The 20,071-nt window shown below is 41.3% G+C and overlaps 1 protein-coding gene across 1 annotated transcript in view; it reads left to right on the top strand.

The window, feature by feature from the left end:
* EXOC2 (exocyst complex component 2) overlaps nt 1-19,458 on the top strand; it is a 70,821-nt gene extending 51,363 nt beyond the window's left edge. The window contains exons 21-25 of the mRNA XM_083749550.1: nt 11,855-11,910; nt 12,671-12,793; nt 15,075-15,136; nt 16,765-16,824; nt 18,767-19,458. Of these exons, the coding sequence (XP_083605676.1) occupies nt 11,855-11,910; nt 12,671-12,793; nt 15,075-15,136; nt 16,765-16,824; nt 18,767-18,860 (395 nt within the window). The 3' untranslated portion in view covers nt 18,861-19,458. The remainder of the gene's footprint in view (nt 1-11,854; nt 11,911-12,670; nt 12,794-15,074; nt 15,137-16,764; nt 16,825-18,766) is intronic.
* Nucleotides 19,459-20,071: the final 613 nt, after the last annotated feature.

Below are 20,071 nucleotides of genomic sequence, written 5' to 3'. Positions count from 1 at the left end.
CGTGGGTGACACTGTGGTCTAAACCACTGAGCCTCATGGGCTTGACAATCAGAAGGTTGGCGATTTGAATCACTGCAACGAGGTGAGCTCCTGTTGCTCTGTCCCAGCTCCTGCCAACCTAGCAGTTCAAAAGCATGCCAGTGCAAGTAGATAAATAGGTACCACTGCGATGGGAAGGTAAACGGCATTTCCGTGCGCTCTGGCACTCGTCATGGTCCTCCGTGCGCCAGTAGCGGTTTAGTCGTGCTGGCTACATGACCCAGAAAGCTGTCTGTGGACAAACGCCAGCTCCCTCGGCCTGAAAGTGAGATGAGCGCCACAACCCCATAGTCGCCTTTGACTGGACTTAACAATCCATGGGTCGTTTACCTTTACCTTTTTACCTAATACAATAGTCCATGCAGCTCTTCTCCACCTCCCAGCTTGTGTGATGATTATGGTGCACAGAATCTGAAGACCTGCAGGCAAGTTGAGTCAAAAAGATTTTGTAGCAGAGGGGGGAGTATTGCACAGCTGCAAAACCTGATTGACCAGAGACAATAGCACCCTGGACTTCTGGGAAGCAGAGGTGAGATATAAATGCAAATAAATAAAATTAACAATTTACCTGTAGGCAATTACTTTTTTTCCTGGATGGGCTACCTTGAAGTGACTGCTAAGCTTGACATTTCCCCCCATAAATAAATAAAGAAATAAAATGAACTGTTTGAATCTTTGTATTGAAGCACAATCATAGCAGTGAACTCCTTTACTACATCAGAGTATTGTCAGGCACTCTTCAGTTTACAGAGTTAGGTTCACCAGTAAGTTAAACTATGAAAACTGTTTATTGGTGGGCAACAGGAAAAGAATTTGGTTTGTTTTGGGGGTTTTCCTCCCAACACGTGACTTTAGTAGCTTTCAACATAATGTTTTTCGATCCATAATTTTTTTGGTGGAGTTTTAGGTTTAAAAAAACCTTGGCTGGTGAATTGAATGTAAACCTTAGTCTGGAGCCAAGCTGTAATATTGGGAGATCGAATGATCCATTAACCAGTATAGCAGGGCCATTGTAATAGCAAACATTTCATTATTTTAAAATTTCTCTACACTCTGCTTAGCAATTTCAATTTAATGAAACACTTCACAATTTTATTAATGTTTGGATGAGATTAGAGCTCTGGACTTGTTCTGTAGCTTGGAGTGATTCAGAATTATTAAACCCTTAACTTTGAACTGTGAAAAATCTTCAGCTTTCCAGTTCTTTACTTCATTCATAAGGTTAGATAAGTTCCAAATGTTGAATTTTGAGCTGAGTGCCATAGCTCACACTAAAAAAACAAATCACTTTCCATTCTGCCACTCTCCCAAGTATATAAGATTATGGTTCATTTTGATGATGATTCTTTGGAAGTAGAAAATGAAGCGTGAACTGCTAAAAACATTTAAAGGTGTGTACTAGAAAAGTTTTGTAGTTTCCCTCTGAGTGGAGTAAATAGGAAGCTACTTAGAAACCATGTAGCACATAGTGTGTAAAAGTATCCCATTTTTATCAAAGTTTGCCAGTTCAAGCCTTCTAAACTGCAGTTTTGTCTTATTACCTTGTGGCATTTAATTAATTGTTTGCATCTCATTGGGCTCGCTATTAAAATCTTCAAACACATTGAGAGATGACATTCTTTTCAGGAAGCATAATATCTGAACATGCATAATGAGATCTTAATAGGCTGCCAATGTTTTCGCAGACTTTAATGCATGCAGCAGTCTTGAGACAAGGATGGGTGTTACAATTTGACTGCAAACTGAGGCTGCAATCCTAATCCTACTTACCTGGGAGTAAGCCTCATTTAATTCAATAGTAAACCTGGGTAAACCTGATTAGTATTGTGCTGTAAATAACTGAACCCATTAATGCACACAGAACACATAAACTCCCATGGCCCAGTTCTCTCTTCCCCGAGATTCCTTGCACATGTGATTCCATGCAGACAATCTCCTTTGGACTGGAAATACATGTGTGCGCTCTTGAGATTGAGCCACTGCAGTTGAATTTCTGTGATCCCACACACCACATACGTCCTTTCTGTGTGGGACAATCTATTGGGCACATATATATTCCATTTGTGCTTGTGGTGCAGCTTATTATGCAGAAAGTATGTACATGTATTTGCTTGCTTCCATTCCTGGCCCCCATGATCTTCCCATTACTTTTCTGAAATAGAAGAGTAAATAGAGTTTTGACATATACTCATATATGTGTCTGTTGTACTGTATACTTTACATGCAGTGGCAGAGTGTTTGACATTGTGCATATGGAATTCACAATTTCATCAGCACAAACAGTATCCTTGGCACTGTCTGCATTACTTTGTTTCACAACAGGTATATACCATGCGATTGTGAGCAAATCTGTAGGCAGTTTGCAGAAATTCGAAGTGGTTTACAAAAGTCCACCTTTAAAAAAAAAATCCCTAATTCATGTTTGTTCAGATCTCGGGATGTCCGAAGCCTTCATTCTATGTTTGAAATACCTCTATGCACCTAATACCTAGAAACCCACTGTTTTTTAATGAATCCAGTTCTGCTCCTGTACCAGGAACTGATCTTTTAACATTTGTGTTGCGTCTACACACACACAGTCCTGAGTGTTCAGCAGCGGTAGCATGTATTTGGTTATGAGATGCCTATGAGAACCCCAGGGCATGAGAGGAATAGCCCTCACCAACAATTGCTTCTGAGCAACTAGCATTCAGAGGCCTCCTCCTCTGATCCTGGACCAGTAACCATTGATGATCTTATCCCCCCAGAAATTCCTGCAATACTCTTTTAAGGCTGTCTAAGTTGGGTGACCCTCACTACCTGGTGTGGTAGGAAATTTCATAGTTTAATTATGCCCTATATGAATAAGTGTTTCCTTCTGTCTGTTCTGAATCACAGCATCCAGTGCAGCGGTGTGGTTTGAGCTAGTACTGGGAAGACCAGGGTTCAAGTCAATTAGGAGCCTCACTGGGTGACATTAGGCTGAGAGATAGTGACTGGCCTAACCTGCTTCACTGGGCTGTTGTGAGAATTAAAGAGAGACAAGGAACCATGTGTGGCATGCCAGCTTGAACTCCTTGGTCCATTTGCCCCTTTGGGTCTATGTCTGCTAATGTTAGGGAGATTAATTTGAAAGTGGTCCACCACAGGTTTTGAACCCTGATCTGACTACCACAAATTGTAGTAGCTATTTCCCCCTTATGCTAGCAGGCTTATATGGTACAAGGAACATACTGGCAGATGTAACTGTGTACACAAGTTCTGGAAGCAGATTGTAACAGAAATTAGTATTATTATTGGCACACAGGTAACCTTGAACCCCAAGTTATATCTTTTAGTGGGGTGAGAGAGCTGAAAATAATGCCAAATATATTTCACATTGGGCAACTAATGTGCCCCTTTGGTTTCAGATAGCACATGGGTAGACAATAGCCTGAGACACAAATTTTCACGTCTACGGCCATACTACCCTGAACACGCCCAATCTCGTCTGATCTCGGAAGCTAAGCAGGGTCAGGCCTGGTTAGTACTTGGATGGGAGACACAAATTTTCACAACCTTCTAGCGCATGGGTAGGCAAACTGAGGCCTGATCTGGCCCAATTGCCTTCTCAATCCAGCCCACAGACAGTCTGGGAATCAACGTATTTTTACATGAGTAGAATATGTGCTTTTATTTAAAATGTATCTCTGGGTTATTTGTGGGGATAGGAATTTGTTCATTTCCCCCCCAAAAAATATAGTCCAGCCCCCCCTACAAGGTCTGAGGGACAGTGGACTGGCCCCCTGCTGAAAAAGTTTGCTGACCCCTGATCTAGCAGCTGTGGTGGCTCATTTACCAGAAGTAATGTATTTAGCATTAACTCGGAAAGTGTATTCTCAAAGTGTATACTCCTTATAGGCTTAGTTTGGTCAGAATCAAGAACAGTCATACCTTGGAAGTCAAACAGAATCTGTTACGGAAGTCCGTTCAACTTCTAAAACGTTCGAAAACCAAATTGCGGCTTCTGATTGGCTGCAGGAAGGGCATTCTCTGGGGCAGTGCCCAAGTTGTGGAACCCCCGACAGAAGTGTATCTGCCAACTTCACTTTACTGTTTTGGGTGAATGATGAAGACACACCTCTTTACTCTGGTCTTTGGCACTTGAGATGTATATTTTTAAAACCCGCCCTACTTTTGCAATTGTGATTTGTCTTAAACTGTTTTTAATGTTGCTGTTTTAATTGTAACTTGTTCTAGGACCTTAGGTTGAAGGGTGGATAATGGTGTTGTTGTTATGTAACAGATGAAAACCTAGGCTGCTTGAGGATTCTCATTTTTCACAGACAACTCGTAATACAATAAAAGAGACAGAATGGTTGCCCAGTTAGCCAGCTATTCTGACTTGGTTGCCTATATTGAATTTTCCAATTTTTTTGCCCCAAACCCAATGCACTATAGCCCTTGTCTCTCATCAAAGGTTTTGGCATTTTTATGGCCATGCAAGGAGAAGACAAGTATTTCAGAGAGAATTAGGCTTCTGTAATCTCCATCACATTCCAGGCATTTTCCCCCAGATGAAGTCCTTTTTCAGATCAATGGATTCATTTTCTTATTTTTCTAAAAAGTAATATTCATAATGTTTGAGTGACAACCAAACTAAATTCATAAACATTGCATATCTCTAAGCCCATTCTTCATTTGCAAAATTGCTGTCATTTCATCTTGTAAAGGCTATGACAGGTTATTATTATGGCAACAGCTAACAGCTTTATGGATTTATAAGCACCTATCACTTTTCAGCTAGTTTGTGTATTGAAGATTTTCATAAATTTTTTTATAAAATCATAGTGATGGGAGGGTTTGGAGAAAATAACACCTTGCACCCAGTGGATGGTTTATGTTCATAAAAAGAAATAGTGGATTAAATGCCCAAACACTAAAGCATTATTTTTTGTTTTGTTTTGGTGGGTGGTACCTTTTTTAAAATAAAAAGTGGGTTTAAATTAAGATGTACCTATTATTGATATGTTTATGAATAAGCACTCTGCTTATAGAGTGGTGTTGTAAAGTGGATATTTAAGTAACTTAGTTTGTCTCTTTCAAACCAATGAAGACTGCTGATAGCATTAAAAAAATTGAATAGAGGCACCAGATTGGGGGAAAGAGGCATAGTTAAGCTCTTTGCATCTTCCATAGAGGTGTATATCAAGAGAGATGGGTCCTCCAGCTCCTCTTGCACCCATTCCCAGATTAAACCATGCCAGTGGCTTAGCCGGTGGTAGAAGTCAGCCAGCAACCTGCATCTCATATGGTTTGCACTTGGGTGTCTACTTGAGAAAGCAATTCCTGCTATTGAAATGTTGCTTGCGCTCACAAAATCAGAGTGTTAGATCCAGCCTACGTGTGTGGGTAAAATTCCTCCCACAGGACTTGTGCTGGCAGAAGCGGGAAGTTGGTTTTTACTGGCTTTCCCTACATTTCCTGTCGGAGGACCATCCAGAACTTTGTGACGGGTGGTGCTGGGGGTTTGGGAACTCTGCTGGAACTTGGTAGCTTTTTGTGCAAAGTAGGTACCTTTCTGCTTTGAGGAGAGCAATGAAAACCCCCTTTTTTAAAAAAAGCTCAAAGCAAGGAGAGAGAAAAGAACCCCAGGATATTTATAGCAACTGTTTTCTTCAAGTTATTTTTGTCAGGTTACAACTACGTTAGAATTAAGGAGTTAAAAACAGGAAATGTGATTAAAGTGGTGGGTAGTCCCTCCAAAGACTTTCCAGAGCTGGCCTACATGTTCACATTTTATTTTTCTAGCTACTATGATATCAAAGCAAAGTGATGCAGAGCATCTTGAGATCCTGCTATGATCAGTGGAGGAATGTTTCCATTAAAAGCAGGAAATGGCTCATAGAAGAAAATACTTCCTTCCTCATGCAGATGATCACCATTCACTTCCAGTAAATGTTTTAAGCAAACTGTAACCTCTTCATTCTGGATTTCTGTGCATGTTGTTCAGGTTCTAAATTACAGTCAGGGTCAACCTAAACATGGCCACTCTAAATCTGTTTTTTTCCTTTGCTCTTGGAAAGTTTATTCTCTTGAAGAGGAACAAAATTATAATCAAGGGTCTGTGAGCATAAATATGGAAGGCAGTGGCCTTACATTGCAATTATTAGTTTTATTCATGTGGCACCAGTTTACAAATAATTGGCATATTCATAAAATCCCGATTTTGATTGTTCCATTTTCCAAGAAATTTAAAGAAACCCTTTTAAGGTTTTATAGTGCGGTCTTTCAGCCGAAGACGTCAGTGAGGTTAGTATCACAGCCTCAGATTTGACAAACTGCTTCCTCTTTGACTTCCAGAGGCTGTACCAGTTGAAATTGTTGACACTTCAGAAAATCACATGTTCTTACTCTTTACTTGATTGGAACATGCTTGGTCCTTGTTCTCACAATCATTACCATGGATTTGAATCAGCACCCCATATGTTAAATGCTGAAGTGCACTTGATCATTCAATATCCTTTCAATGTGTGTTTAGAGACATTTCTCCAACTTCCTCTTAATCCTTGGCTGATCCAGCATTGGTTGGCAAGAGTACCACAAATTTGCAAGGGTGTCCCAGTCCGTTCCAAGCATGGGGAACTGTTTAGTGAGGTCTCTTTTGTGCCCCCATTGTGCAGGAAAGCACAGGGAAGACCTGCACATTGCAGTTTTCTAGCAGCTGGTTAAAGCTAGAATGATTGCACAGTCACTGACATGATCAGGGTTATCCTCCAAGCGTTCTTTGGAGTAGTCTATTCTCTTTTGCCTTTGCTCAGCATTGCAGTGAAAGATACGGTCCTGGGGCAGATCCTGCCTTCAGTCCCCACCAGGCAAGACCAAATGCCCCTGGAAACGTGACCTTGTTGAAGCCCATGCACCCTTACCAGCACATCCCAGTGTGGTTTAGAATGAGCTGCTGCTTTGTCTTTGTATATATTTCAAAGAACTCCTGCTGTTCCTCTTCAATAGTCAATGTAGAATTACTGCATGGATTCCTCCGCAAGGAAGATTCTTGCAAAGCCATGGAGCATGCAGTCATGCTGGCTACAGGCCAGCACCAAGCAGGAATAAATCATTTTTTAAATAAAACACCCTTTAAAAAAACAACAGAGCATTAGCTTTGCACCCAAAATGGATTTATGGCCAGATCTGGGTCAGGTCAGTTGTTCCCCAGGTCAGCCCTGGTCATGGCCCTGATGTCTACAAATAATAAATGCTAGACTGGGAGACCCAGAAAGTCAGCACAGGCATACAGTCAGTGCCCATGGCAGAGGAGAATGCTGTTGTACTCAGGTCGTGCCTGCAGACATCCCATAGACATCTCCTTGGCCGCTGTGGGAACAGGATGCTGGGTGAGGTGGGCATTGATTTGATCCTGCAGGGCTGTTCTTTCAACCGTTGGGATTTAATCTGATTTTGCTAAAACCTGCATATGTATAGTTCAGTTTTGCTTGTGGCTGGATCAGGAGGCTGGCTGGTTGAGAAAAGGGTTCTGGATAGTTGAACGTTAGCCTGAACCTACAGGACCATTCTAATGTAATGCCATGCTACCTGCCCAGCCAGTAGTGTGGTATCTTAGTGAAGAATCAGGTGTGTTTTCCCCCCTTCTCTCTCTATCTCATCCATTTTCCTACTCAGTCGAATACAGCAGTCTGTTTTGTGTGTCCCTGGGGAATTTCCCAGTCAGACTTCTACCTTCTGCTAAACGAGTCAGCAGGCATGTGGGTGGGGACAGTTCTGTCAAATACCATGACATCAGATCTGCTGCCTATGTCTGTCTTTGCATTTAGAAGGTTATGGTTTTTATAACTTGCACCTTCATCAGAAATACCTTGTTCATCACCGACTGACAAAAAAAACCCACTTGATTTACAAGGCTTCCTTTTCTTTTAAGGCAGCTAGAAAGACTTGATAGAAACCCATGTCACAAAGCACAATAGTCACAGGTTTTTTCACTGACCTGCACATTAATTGGGAGTGGTATTCAACTATGTTTTACTCAGAACAAATCTGTTGAATTTGATCTTAGTCATCTTCATTCATCACCATGGGGTCTACTCTGAGGAAATAGCACCCTTTCTGCACCTTAAGGTGTGTTGCCTCCACCTCCGTTTATTTTCTTCTTTTCTTTCGTTGGGGGCGGGGAATGGAAAGACTCATTTTCACAGCATAATGTGATCACTGCTCCTCTTTGATGAACTGGGGAAATGGCAAGGAAAGAAGTACTCCAACTGAAGGCCATACCTAGGAGCAACTTGGTGCGGCATTCCTCACACATCTTATCAAATTTGGCAGGCCTCCACCTGTAAGAAGTAAGCCATCACATGAAATTGACAAGATGGCTTTAGAGCTCTTAGGGCCATGAAGAGTAGTGTGACAATAATATGCACCACAGAAAGTACCTTAAGAGGTACTGTGATGCCACAAAAAACCCTCTCACTTTCCTCCTCCATTTCAGCTCTGGAAGGGACTTCTGCTTGGAACCCATCATCCCCAGCTCATGGGGTCTTTGTGCTCCCAGCAGTGTGGTATTCCAGTTTTATGGGTGGTGCTAAAAAAACACACACCCTGCCACATGTATGATGTGCATTTCATGAGCTGTATATATGGGACAGATTTGGACCGCACAAATTTGACATAGACTTTCCTCAGAGAAATGTTGGAGGGTATGGTGACGCTCATGCCATGGGCTGGGGACAGAAGGCCATAAAGTGAACCAGGCTTCTGAGACTAGTTGAAAGAGAATTGGAGAAGGTTTTTATTTTTCCCTTCAGAAGCACACAGCTCCCAGCCAGACTAGGATAGTGAATGCAGAAAGGGCTCTTCTGCTCCTGAAGCATCCATAACTCAGTGCGTTTGAATAAAACATAAGTCTTTTGCAAATTGGCAAGCAGTGCTATTTCACTTTTCAAAGTGGTTTGAGGGGTTTTGGTCTTGGATGTGTGGGTAAACTACGGATCTCTTGTCAAAGGGAAGTGCAGGTTGCACTTCCTAATTCAGCCAGCGTTGTTCATCATATCTTCAGACTGGGCAAACCTCAAAGAGCTTAACATACAGGGAAATTGAGTTGAAAAGGAATTCTTGCTTTTCCTGCTCTCTTGGCAGCATTTAACTCCGTTCTTTGCGCTCTTTGTTCTGGAGGGGGTTATAGCGTTTGAAGTTCATGCCCTCTTTGAATTCATCCCAGGTTTCTGTTAGATGTGTTTTGGCATTTGAAGGTGGTAATTTGCTGGAATTATTAGAGGAAAAGTTCTTACACTCCCAGACTGCCTCCAATAGTCCCATGCTTCGGATGGGGGCTGCAAGAGAAACTTTAATTAACCTTCTAACATAAATCCGTCTCACCCAATAACCCATTTCTGATACCTCAGAGCACAGCGAAGAACACAAAACTTGAGAGAGCATTCCTTCCCTGTGCCCTAACCAGGTACTCACTTCAAATAATAAAACATCCAGCCTTTTATGCAATGTGATTTTGTTCCTACAACTATTCTGTGGAGCCTACTTCAGATTTTTACTCATTTCTTAGTTCTTTATCAGCACAAAATGGTCTTCCAGGCTTAGCTTAAATCATAGTACTGTACCATTGTGCCTATGGGAGTACATTGGGGTTTCTTTACCATGGTTAAACAATAGGTTTTGTTGCAGTTAAAGATAATATAATGAACACCTGTAACTATGTGTTTGCGCAGTCAGGAGCCTCCAGCATATAAAATGCTTTTTAAAATAAGAAGGCAGAAAGGATGCTGTCTGAGCCTGGCATCAGACCCATTGGGTGCAGCATGCTTGCGCCAAGCTGGGTGCTGAAGACAGGCCTGTTGTTTTCTACTGCTCTGAAGTGCAGAGTGTTTGAGGACCAGGACATTCGCAAGGAAACCAAAATGCTTGTTTACAAAGCTATTGTACTACCAACCTTACTGTATGCTTGTGAAACATGGACCAAACACCATCTCCAACTTCTTGAAAGATTCCATCAATGGTGTCTCCGAAAAATCTTACACATCACTTGGGAAGATAGGCCAACTAATATCAGTGTACTGGATGAAGCAAAGATCACCAGTGTTGAAGTAATGATTCTTCAACATCAACTTCATTGGACTGGTCATGTTGTGCGGGTGCCTGATTATCGTCTTCCAAAGCAACTAACTACTCTATTCCAAACTTAAAAATGGAAAGCGTAATGCTGGTGGTCAGCAAAAGTAAGTTTAAAGACTGTCTCAAAGCAAATCTAAAAAAAATGTAGTATAAACACCGACAACTGGGAAATACTGGCCTGCAAGCGCTCCAGTTGGAGAACAGCCTTTACCAAAGGTGCCATGTACTTTGAAGACACTCGAACTCAGAACACAAGGGAGAAACGTGCTAAGAGAAAGGCACACACCGTGATCAACTCCCGCCCGGAAACCAATGTCCCCACTGTGGAAGGACGTGTGGGTCCAGAATTGGCCTCCACAGTCACTTACGGACTCATTGCTAAAACCATGTTTATGGAAGACAATCTTACTCAGCTACAAGTGATCGCCAAAGAAGAAGAAGAAGTTGGGGTCTCTCAGGGTGTGGCACCAGTGATTTTGGCTCTTAAAAATATATTTCATCTTTTTTTTATTTTGATTTAGTTTACTCAGACAACCAGATGAAAGACTGGTTATGAAATGTTTATCAGAGAAGGTCCTATATATTACTAAGTTCATGTCTAGATCAGCTAGTTGACTGTGTTACCTAAATGGAACAAATAGTACAATATTCTTGCTTCTCTTCCTTGTCAATTGTGCTCTGTATTTGAACAGGTCATATGACTATAATTAAAGACTAACTGATTCACAGTTCATCTTAGTTTCTGCTTTCCCCAGAATAATATCTTTCCGTTCTATTTATAAGCCATCACTGACGTTATTGTAGCACGTTTTATTTTTCTCATTCTAAACTTGGCTTATATCCCTGCATTGTAAAGAACCATTTGAATGCTAAACAAACCCATGCGCTCTCAATGCATTTCACCAAACTCAGTTTAAAATATTCACAACAGAGCTACAGAAATATATGTACAGTATAAGCAAATGTGAATAAATATATTTACTATGTTAACACACACATCCTGTTTGTTTCAATATTTTATTTATTTATAAAACAGATTGCCTGTCTTTAGAAAGCTCAAAGTGGTTTATAAGCTTTTTCTTTATATTTATTGGTAACAAGTAAAATATTGGTTCTGTTGAAATAAATGCTGAAAATTTAATAGCCTTTCTTTTTAGCTTGATTTCACTGTACTTAGTGCCACAAGATTTTTGGGCTGTTTGATTGCAGTTGTCTGCTCAGCCTTTGTCATGAGTTACATTTGAAGCCACCAGCACAGAAATGAGATGCTTGTTATTGCCAGTGATTTCTGCAATCCTGTTTTCCAAGCTCATATTTCTCTTTAATAACGGCAAGATCTATTTAATAAGACAATCACAGATGAAAGCTGCCTTTTATTGAATAGTATTTAAAAGAATGACCAAAAAAGCAACAATAACCACCCCTTGATGCTATTTTGAAGAGGAGGGAACAAGGGATGCCAGACGAGACTAGGAACTTCTGGCTTCTTTAACCTTTTGTGTAAGGAAATGTGCCTTTCTCCATTTCACTTTCAAAAAGGAAATAGATTTTAGTGGTGTGGTTGGGAGAAGTTTTCATTTTCTGTATGCTGGTATCATAGTCAACGTTGTACCTGTTACAGGATAAAAAGGCCTTCATGGCATGTCAAGTGATATTTCAGCATAACAGAATGAAAATCACCAACTATTTTGTTGTATTATTTTTTTTAAAATTACAGGTGTCAGGAACTATCTGAAGGAAGCCTTAGTTCACATCATTGCTGTGCATGCCGAGGTAAGGCTCTTTCAGACTATCTATGATGAGTGTTGATGTGTTCAAACCAAAACATATCAGTGGAACTGGAAGTTCAAGAAAAGCAGGCCTTTTTCAGTGCCAGAAAATCGTTCCAAATAAATATTAGCCTGGACTATGCTCTGTTGGTATTCAGTTTGTGACTTGTGAGCAGGCCCTGGCCTTTGGTGGGCTTTGACAGTAGCACTTCAACCATATTTTAGAGAGAGTTGGAAGAAGAAGGCCTGATCTGGATAGAATAGGAGCACTCCTTTTTGAGACTGGCATGACACTGGTCATTGCAAGTGCTCACTTTCCTTTTTTAAATACCTATTTTGGATCACTTATGGTTGGCATGTATTAGGCTGCTTCTACATGACCTGTTCATTGAGCGTTTATCCCAACTTGTTTGCAGGGAGACCAGATGCCGATGACAATTTAACAAGCATTCCTTCTTATTTGTGCGGAGGTTGGATGGTGCGGTGTCAAAGCAAGGGTTAATCCCACACTTTCCAGGGCATTTCTCCATCACTTTCCTTACAGCAAAAAAAAAGTCTTTTAGGGAAGTTGGTTTGTTGCAAAAGACCTCCCAAGCAGCTATAATCATGCAACACAAATTTGCCACTATGCGATTGAGTCCCATCCAAACATGGGTGCACCTTTAGACAGGAGAAAAGGTCTTAATGCTGGCAAGGCTTTCAGAGGGAAAAAGCAATTCCAGCTTTTTGTATTATGTTGTATTATTTTAATTTGAAATCTGCAGGTATTTGCCATCTCTAAACAGCTCGTACCCCGAGTGCTGTCGAGGATTGTCGAAGCAGTCGCCGAAGAACTCAGCAGGCTAATGCAGTGTGTTTCATCCTTCAGCAGAAATGGTGCTTTGCAGGTAACTCAATTCTACGAGTGGCGAGCAAGGCGGGGGGGGATGTAGCTTTTTTAACACAGTTAAGACCTGTTCAGATGTTTGTATATTATATCCGTGGAGGGGGCACTCCCTCTACCCCCAACCAACCTGCACTGAGCAAGAAGTTCAGAAGGAGGTTGTAAGTTGGGGTTGTCATACGTCCATACATGTCTGGGATTCCAATGATGGAATTAGCGTCTGGGGGAATTTCGGGAAATCGGCAAAATGTCAGGATTTTTGCGTTCGGATTTGTACTTCTTGAAATACGGCAACCCTATTGTAAGTGCATTTAGCTGAACATGGTTACAGTCCTTTTCACAATCTGAAACCCTGCTTGATTTGCAACCACAGATTAACCACAGGTTAACTGTGTGCAGCTGAACACACACCACTCCTTTAAGACCTTTTCTTGCTAAGTGGAAAGGTCAGGAGTTTGAGGAGGTGTGGGCAGCCTCCATCCCCTGCACAGATACAAGGATCTCACCTAGACATCTTCACATCCCCACCAGTTGGGAATTCCAAAAATTATTTCGGGGTAGCCATGACAGTTAAACTGCTATGAAATGAATGCACATTTGCAGTACATGTAAATAGACATGTCTTAGAAGCCTGCAACGAGCAAGTCAATGCAAAAATGAACAAGTGTAGTCTCCAGGATGGAAGGGTGCTGTAGATTCATTTCTGAAGAAGTATTGGTGTGTCTGACACCCACACAGAGTTACTGCATTGTGACGTGCAAATTATTGTTTTTCTAAGTGTATCAAACCATGTCAGACTGCCTGGGGAGATGGAACTCTTTCTATGATCAAATTTTGCTCTCTAACAATTTGGATTCATTTGTGAAATTCAAAGAATATTTAGCTAAATATTGTGATATAAATAGAAAATTCTTGGAAGTAACAAATAGGCTTAGGGGTAGAATAAGAATATGTGATAGCAAATATTAAGGATTAGAATATCAATAAAGGAGAAGAGATTAGTAAATGAAAGGAGTTAATTTTATTAGAAATATGAACTTGGAGAACTGTTATACAGGAGATATAATGAAATTCAGTTAGAGGGGACTCGAGGAAGTCAGTTATCAATGTGATGAGAGTTGGATATTTGAAGAGATATTCTTTTTTGTGTGTATTTGGTTTGTTGTAGTGTGGTGTGTTTTTCTTTGTTGTGTGCTTTGTTATGTTATTTTTGTGATAAATGTTGAAAATCAATTTTAAAAATTGGAGAGAGAAAAACAATTTGGATTCATTTAGTCAGAGCTCAACTTTCTCTGTTTTCTTGATTCGCTCACATCCCAAGGAAGTTAGGAATCTAAACATTTTTAATAGCATATTGCAAGTTGCGGAGAAGATAGTGAAGCCAACCTCCTTCTTACTTCATGGGCTCCAATAGAACTAGACTATCTAGCTGGAAGAATATAGCAGTGTGGTATTTGCTGATACTTTTAGTTTAACAGTAAGCGCTTAAGCGCACCACAGTTTGTCACCTTTTGTAATTACATTACACATGGTTTGGATATGGAAGAGGACTATGCAAGATCCCACCCACTTTTGACTCTGGCCCCGCCCACCACTGGCATGAACCTACTATAGGTATATAAGGCAATTTATCCCTTCATCCTTCCCCAACCTAGTGCTCTTCTGATGTGCTAGACTACAACATTCATTAGTCCCAGCCAGTGATGGTCAGGGATGATGGGATTTGTAGTCCAAAAACATCTAGAGGATGAAGAAGACTGACATAAATGAACTTCTTAAAATCACTGAATGTAAAGCACGTGAAGGGGAGCCTTTTGTTCTTGCTACTGTTCAGCAGCCAGAAAGTAGTGGGGGAGGGAGAGAACAAGATGCATATTGACAGACTTCACCCTTTTGCACTTCCTTCCTCTTTGGTGGCACTGTATATTAAGAGACCAGAACCTCCCTGGTAAGAATAAATGCTAGCACTTTCCAGGACTTTTACTTTACATTTACCGGGTGGGGGTGGGGGACTTTAAGAAACTATATTTGCGAACTTTTCCTGATAGTCAGATTTGGTTTAATTCATTTCCAGAAGTTCCCAGATCTCCTGTTGGCTTTACAGCTGTTTCAGGACTGATGTTTCCAGCACAGGAAACAAATTTTCGGTGAAGTTCTCTTAACTTTTTGCCTCCTTCTGCTGCACCAGCAACAACATTGTTTTGCTTATGCAGGCAAACCTTGTGAAATCAGATTCTGAAGCTATAAATACTCTGGCTTTACGTTTGAACATTTATGTCCTTTAGGCCCGGCTTGAAATCTGTGCACTGAGAGATGCAGTGGCTGTGTTCCTCACATCTGAAAGCAAGTAAGTGCAAAAGTTGGAGGTTCAGCAAATGTGCACAAAGGTAACATGAGCCTATGCTGTTGTATTATCACCTCCTGAGTAGCATAGAAGAGGAAGAAGAGTTTGGATTTGATATCCCGCTTTATCACTACCGGCGGAAAGGTAAACAGCGTTTCTGTGCACTGCTCTGGTTCACCAGAAGCGGCTTAGTCATGCTGGCCACATGACCTGGAAGCTGTACACCGGCTCCCACGGCCAATAAAGCGAGATGAGCGCGGCAACCCAGAGTCGGTCACAACTGGACCTAATGGTCAGGGGTCCCTTTACCCTTTACCTTAAGGAGTCTCAAAGCAGCTAACATTCTCCTTTCCCTTCCTCCCTCCCAACAAACATTCTGTGAGATGAGTAAGGCTGAGAGACTTCAAAAAAGTGGGACTAGCTCAAGGTCACCCAGCAGCTGCACGTGGAGGAGCAGAGACGCGAACCCGGTTCACCAGATTACGAGTCTACTGCTCTTAACCACTACACCACACTACACACTAACAACAAGGGTTGAGCCTCTTCCTGGGTAGCAGACAGGCTTCTTGAAGCAATGACATCACCCTTGGGGAGAGGTTCCCCCTTGCCACATGAGCCACTCTCACTAGGCAAGATTTTTGAGAACTCCCAACCAAGGGATCCCCAATCAGTCATCTGCTTCATTTAGAGATTACACAGATGCTCTTGGTCCAGAGGAGTTAGGCTCTAGCTGAGCTCTATCATTCCTTTTCTTTTTCGTTGATTGCTACCACACATTAGCAAAGCAATGGGAACTGCAATTTTGAACCAATTGTGAGGTCTTGTTGGTTAGGTAGAGTTCCTGGAATTGAAGTTTCTTGTCCAGGCAGCTGCTCCTCTTCTGCAGCAGAACCACAAATTACACTGTGCTAAGGGCTATAGTTTCAGGCAACGCACATAGACTGTTCGTAGCTGAGTTTTGTATAATTTTGAAAGTGTGTTACCTTTTACCCTGCTCTACAAATTAAAAATTACTTGGCATTAGCTGAAACAGTCGGCAGTATGGTTCCTATTAGGCTCCCTTTCCCACACATCCATCAAGAACAGGAACGAGAGAGCCTGTGCGTTCATTTGTTTTGACCAGTTGGGTGCAACTGTTATGAACTCTTCTCTCCCATGAAAGCAGGAGCCTTAACATAGCGCCTTCCTGGTTCTTTCTGTGAAGGACCCCTGCATGTTATTAAAATAATAATAATAATCTGTCATTTATTAAAAGGATTAGATGTGGAGGAATTAATAGAGAGCAGCTAGTTTTCAAAGCAAATAGAGAAAAGGCTTCATAATAAAAATAACAAATGAAACAGGGAGCGGGAAACAGCTAAAGTTTTAAGCGAAATGCAGTCTCATGCATGCACACATCTGCATTTGTACATGTGCACTGAATGCTAGCTACACGCTGGAAAGTGTTGTAAATTGAGGCATTTTATTGTGATGTTAATTTTAGAGTGTAAATGCTTGTATTGTGGAAATGCATAACTATACAACAGGCATAATCGAAAAAACGAGTCTATGCTTAAAGCATGGATATAGGTTGGGAATAAAAAGGTCATTGTAGATCTGAGATACAATCAGTGTGTGTTTTAATGTTACAGCTCAAGCTTTAAGCAAGCTTTGGAAGCCTTGCCACAGCTGTCAAGTGGTGGAGATAAAAAGTAAGTTCATAAGTTAGAAAATGTGTTCAATGAACAGTAGGATGGTTAAAATGTTCCATGATGATAAATGATATTTCATAAGGTTGGTTCAAGAAGTAACCACCTTGCTGGTGGTTAAAGTGGTGATGTCTTCTCTTATGACCCTTTTCTGCACACACGTTCAATACTATCGTGATGCCGTTCGTCTTTGAATGCAATCTGTGAGGCAACTTAGTCGAGGGCAGAGTGGGAAAACTGGAGACCTGGAGAGCTACATTTGGGCCTCAGGCTTAACATCCGCCACTCCTGACCTGCTAATTTAGTTCAGCACCACACAAGCAGTATCAGGAATATGATCTTGTCCTTCCCACATCCGAACGCGACACCCTGTCCTTTTAACCAAACTGCCACCAAAAAGCCCGTATCTTTTTAAATTTTCCCGTTGCTCCTAAGTGATGCCAAGAGGGAAGTTTCCTTTTAGATGCTGGGAGGTCAACACACTTACATTTCCAGATGTAACTTTGGGATTTGGTTTGCCTCCAGCAGCTTCAGTGCTGAACTTCAAGCAGCAATTGGCATACAAAATTGCTTGAGTTTCTTCCATAACGCAGCTGGCAAACTTAAGGGTTATATTCCCTCTTCCTTATTATTTGCCCTCATACACTGCTGTTGCATCTGCAAGCTCGCTGCACACTTCTTGTAATGAATTCACATTTATGGAATGATTTAGACCTGTTCGTGTTGCCAGTGACATATTATATTTAATATTGACTTATTAAGTATTTGCCTGTGTGTGGCTGCCCTGCTAGTACCTTTTCCTGCAGGGTGTTATTGAGGAAGTAGATACTGACATGTTTATGTCTTTTTCTTGCTGGCCCTGGCACAGATTATACAGCTGTGGAATTTACTGCCGCTATTAAATGCTGCGTTTTTTTCAAAAGGAAATTGGTGGTGGCTGCCTAACGACTAGCTCAACCTTTTTTTAAATACAAAATTATGTGGTTTCTTCCCTTTTCTTTCCTAGAGTTTTGAGGGTTTTATTGATCCTTTAAAAAATGCACACACAATTGTGCACGCGCGCGCACACACACAAATTATGCTTACCACCTAAAGGCTTGGCTTTATCATAGGTATCTGGCAATCTGAGAATGTTTATTGAATCTTTGATTTAACTAATGAGTAAACATTGCAATCAAAGAGAAAGGAGCCCAAACAACAGGGTTTCAGTTTCTGGTTGTGCCACACAGTGAGGTTATGTAGGCTAATCCCATTGTCTGTCTGAATTTCCTCAAGCTGTTGCAACTTCAAACACACACACACATGCTAAAAAGATCTGTGAGCCTGCAAAACGAGACATAAGTTCTATGACAGGAATGGGGAATATGTGGCATTCCAAATGGACCACAGTTCCCATCATCCCTGACCATCAACTTATGCTGCCTAGGGCTGATAGGAGTTGGAGTCCAACAATATCTGGAGGACACAGGGTCTGCACCACTCATTGTGATTCACTTCAGTGTAAGAATCAAGGACACTATTTAAGAACCCAGAAAAAGCAGCCATTTTGCCCAAGTTTCAAACCATGGGTTATACTATACTATGGGAGAGGGGGGTTTCCATTTTATTGTGAACACATCAGAAAACAGGTTATTGAACCTTGCTATGAGTCTTCTCCCATCGAGAAAACTGTGTGTGTATGTCCCATGAAACTAAACTAGCACTCCTAGTAAGCATACATAGCAGATTAGACATATTCTTATATGTGTGTATGCAATGCATTGCGTTCTTTACTATTTAAATTTATACTTCATACTCCAAAGGAGCCCACGGGCAGCAATTTGTGACACAATGTATTTCTGTTTCTACCTTAATTCCCCCTGTGTATGAAGTTTGTTGGTTCTGTTCATGACCAAAATACTGCGCAAGCCAGTCAAAACCTTAAAAGCATTTTCCTTTCGAACAGGTTGCTAGAAGAGCTACTGAATACATTCAAGTGTAGCATGCAGCTGCAGCTCACCTGCTTTCAAGCTTCTTCTTCCACAATGGTGAAGACATAAGGCAACTCTGAAATGTAATCGCGTTAGGAAAAGGAAACAGTATCAGTCCCAATAACTGCTTTTTCTTCTCTATGTGCTACTGTATTTTAGTTGCCAACAAGTAACTATGTTGGTCCATTTGTGTCCCTTGAATCCGAACTCCAGAGGTTAAAAAGATTTGCCAGCCTTTCATTGCCAGAAAGAATGCCTAACAGAAGCTTTTGTAGTTGGGGGTTTGTCTTGAAAATATGCCAATTGCAATTTTCTGTATGGTAATTTACCACAGCACATGTGTTTGGCCAGCCAATTATCCTATCAAACAATGAGAATTTTCCAGCTTCCCCGTGTTTCTAATTAACTACAGAAATGTGGTAAAATTCTCCAGTTTATTGACTTACCAGGTGACGACATGCAGATTGTGGTTGTCATCTATATTCACCAACAGTCCTCTCGGTTTTACTTACCCCATTTGCCAGCTTTGTAATGATCTGTTTCAACCAGAGAACATGCTGCGACTTTTATGTCAGCAAATGATCAAACAGCTTTATTACCCAGGAGTTGGAGGACCAAGAATGTACTGAAATGTTACTGTCTAATAAATATAAGTGTGTACTCGTGATTGAATGTGTGTTAAAGTTAGATGGCGGGAGTAAAACACACGCACACTCGCATAGACACTTATTTTTCCGAAGTTAAAAATATGGACGAAACTCCAGAGGCTCAGTATGGAGGTTACACATCTTCCACAAACTACAGCGTTGCTTTCAGGCCTGGATGATACCGAACCATTTGCCAGAACCCACCGGGTTGAGGCAGCTGCTAGCCTCTCCCTCACACTTAATTCATGAGCAGTGGTGGCTCTATAATGGGTTAGGGCGCTGGGCCTTTGCTTGGTTTCCCCATTCAGTTACATTCTGGAGAGTTAGGCACCATTTTGCATGAGTCAAGCTTACCAGGCAGAGGAGACTGTGGAGCTGTAACTGGATAGGAGAGCCAAGCAGTAAGGGTGTACCTAGTTTTTCACACATGGCTTCTCCATTTTTGGCTCTCACTTTTTTGTTAAATAAGCCACAACACAGTGTAGTATGTCGTGTTGTTGTTCATCTGAGATTGTATTTACCTAATTTCAAGACCTTCTAAGCCAGGCATAGGCAAACTTGGCCCTCCAGATGTTTTGGGACTACAACTCCCATCATCCCTAGCTAACAGGACCAGTGGTCAGGGATGATGGG

Source organism: Podarcis gaigeae, assembly GCF_964106915.1.
Source record: "Podarcis gaigeae genome assembly, chromosome: 7".
In the NCBI taxonomy this organism is placed as follows: domain Eukaryota; kingdom Metazoa; phylum Chordata; class Lepidosauria; order Squamata; family Lacertidae; genus Podarcis; species Podarcis gaigeae.
This window is presented reverse-complemented; position numbering and strand designations above follow the sequence as displayed.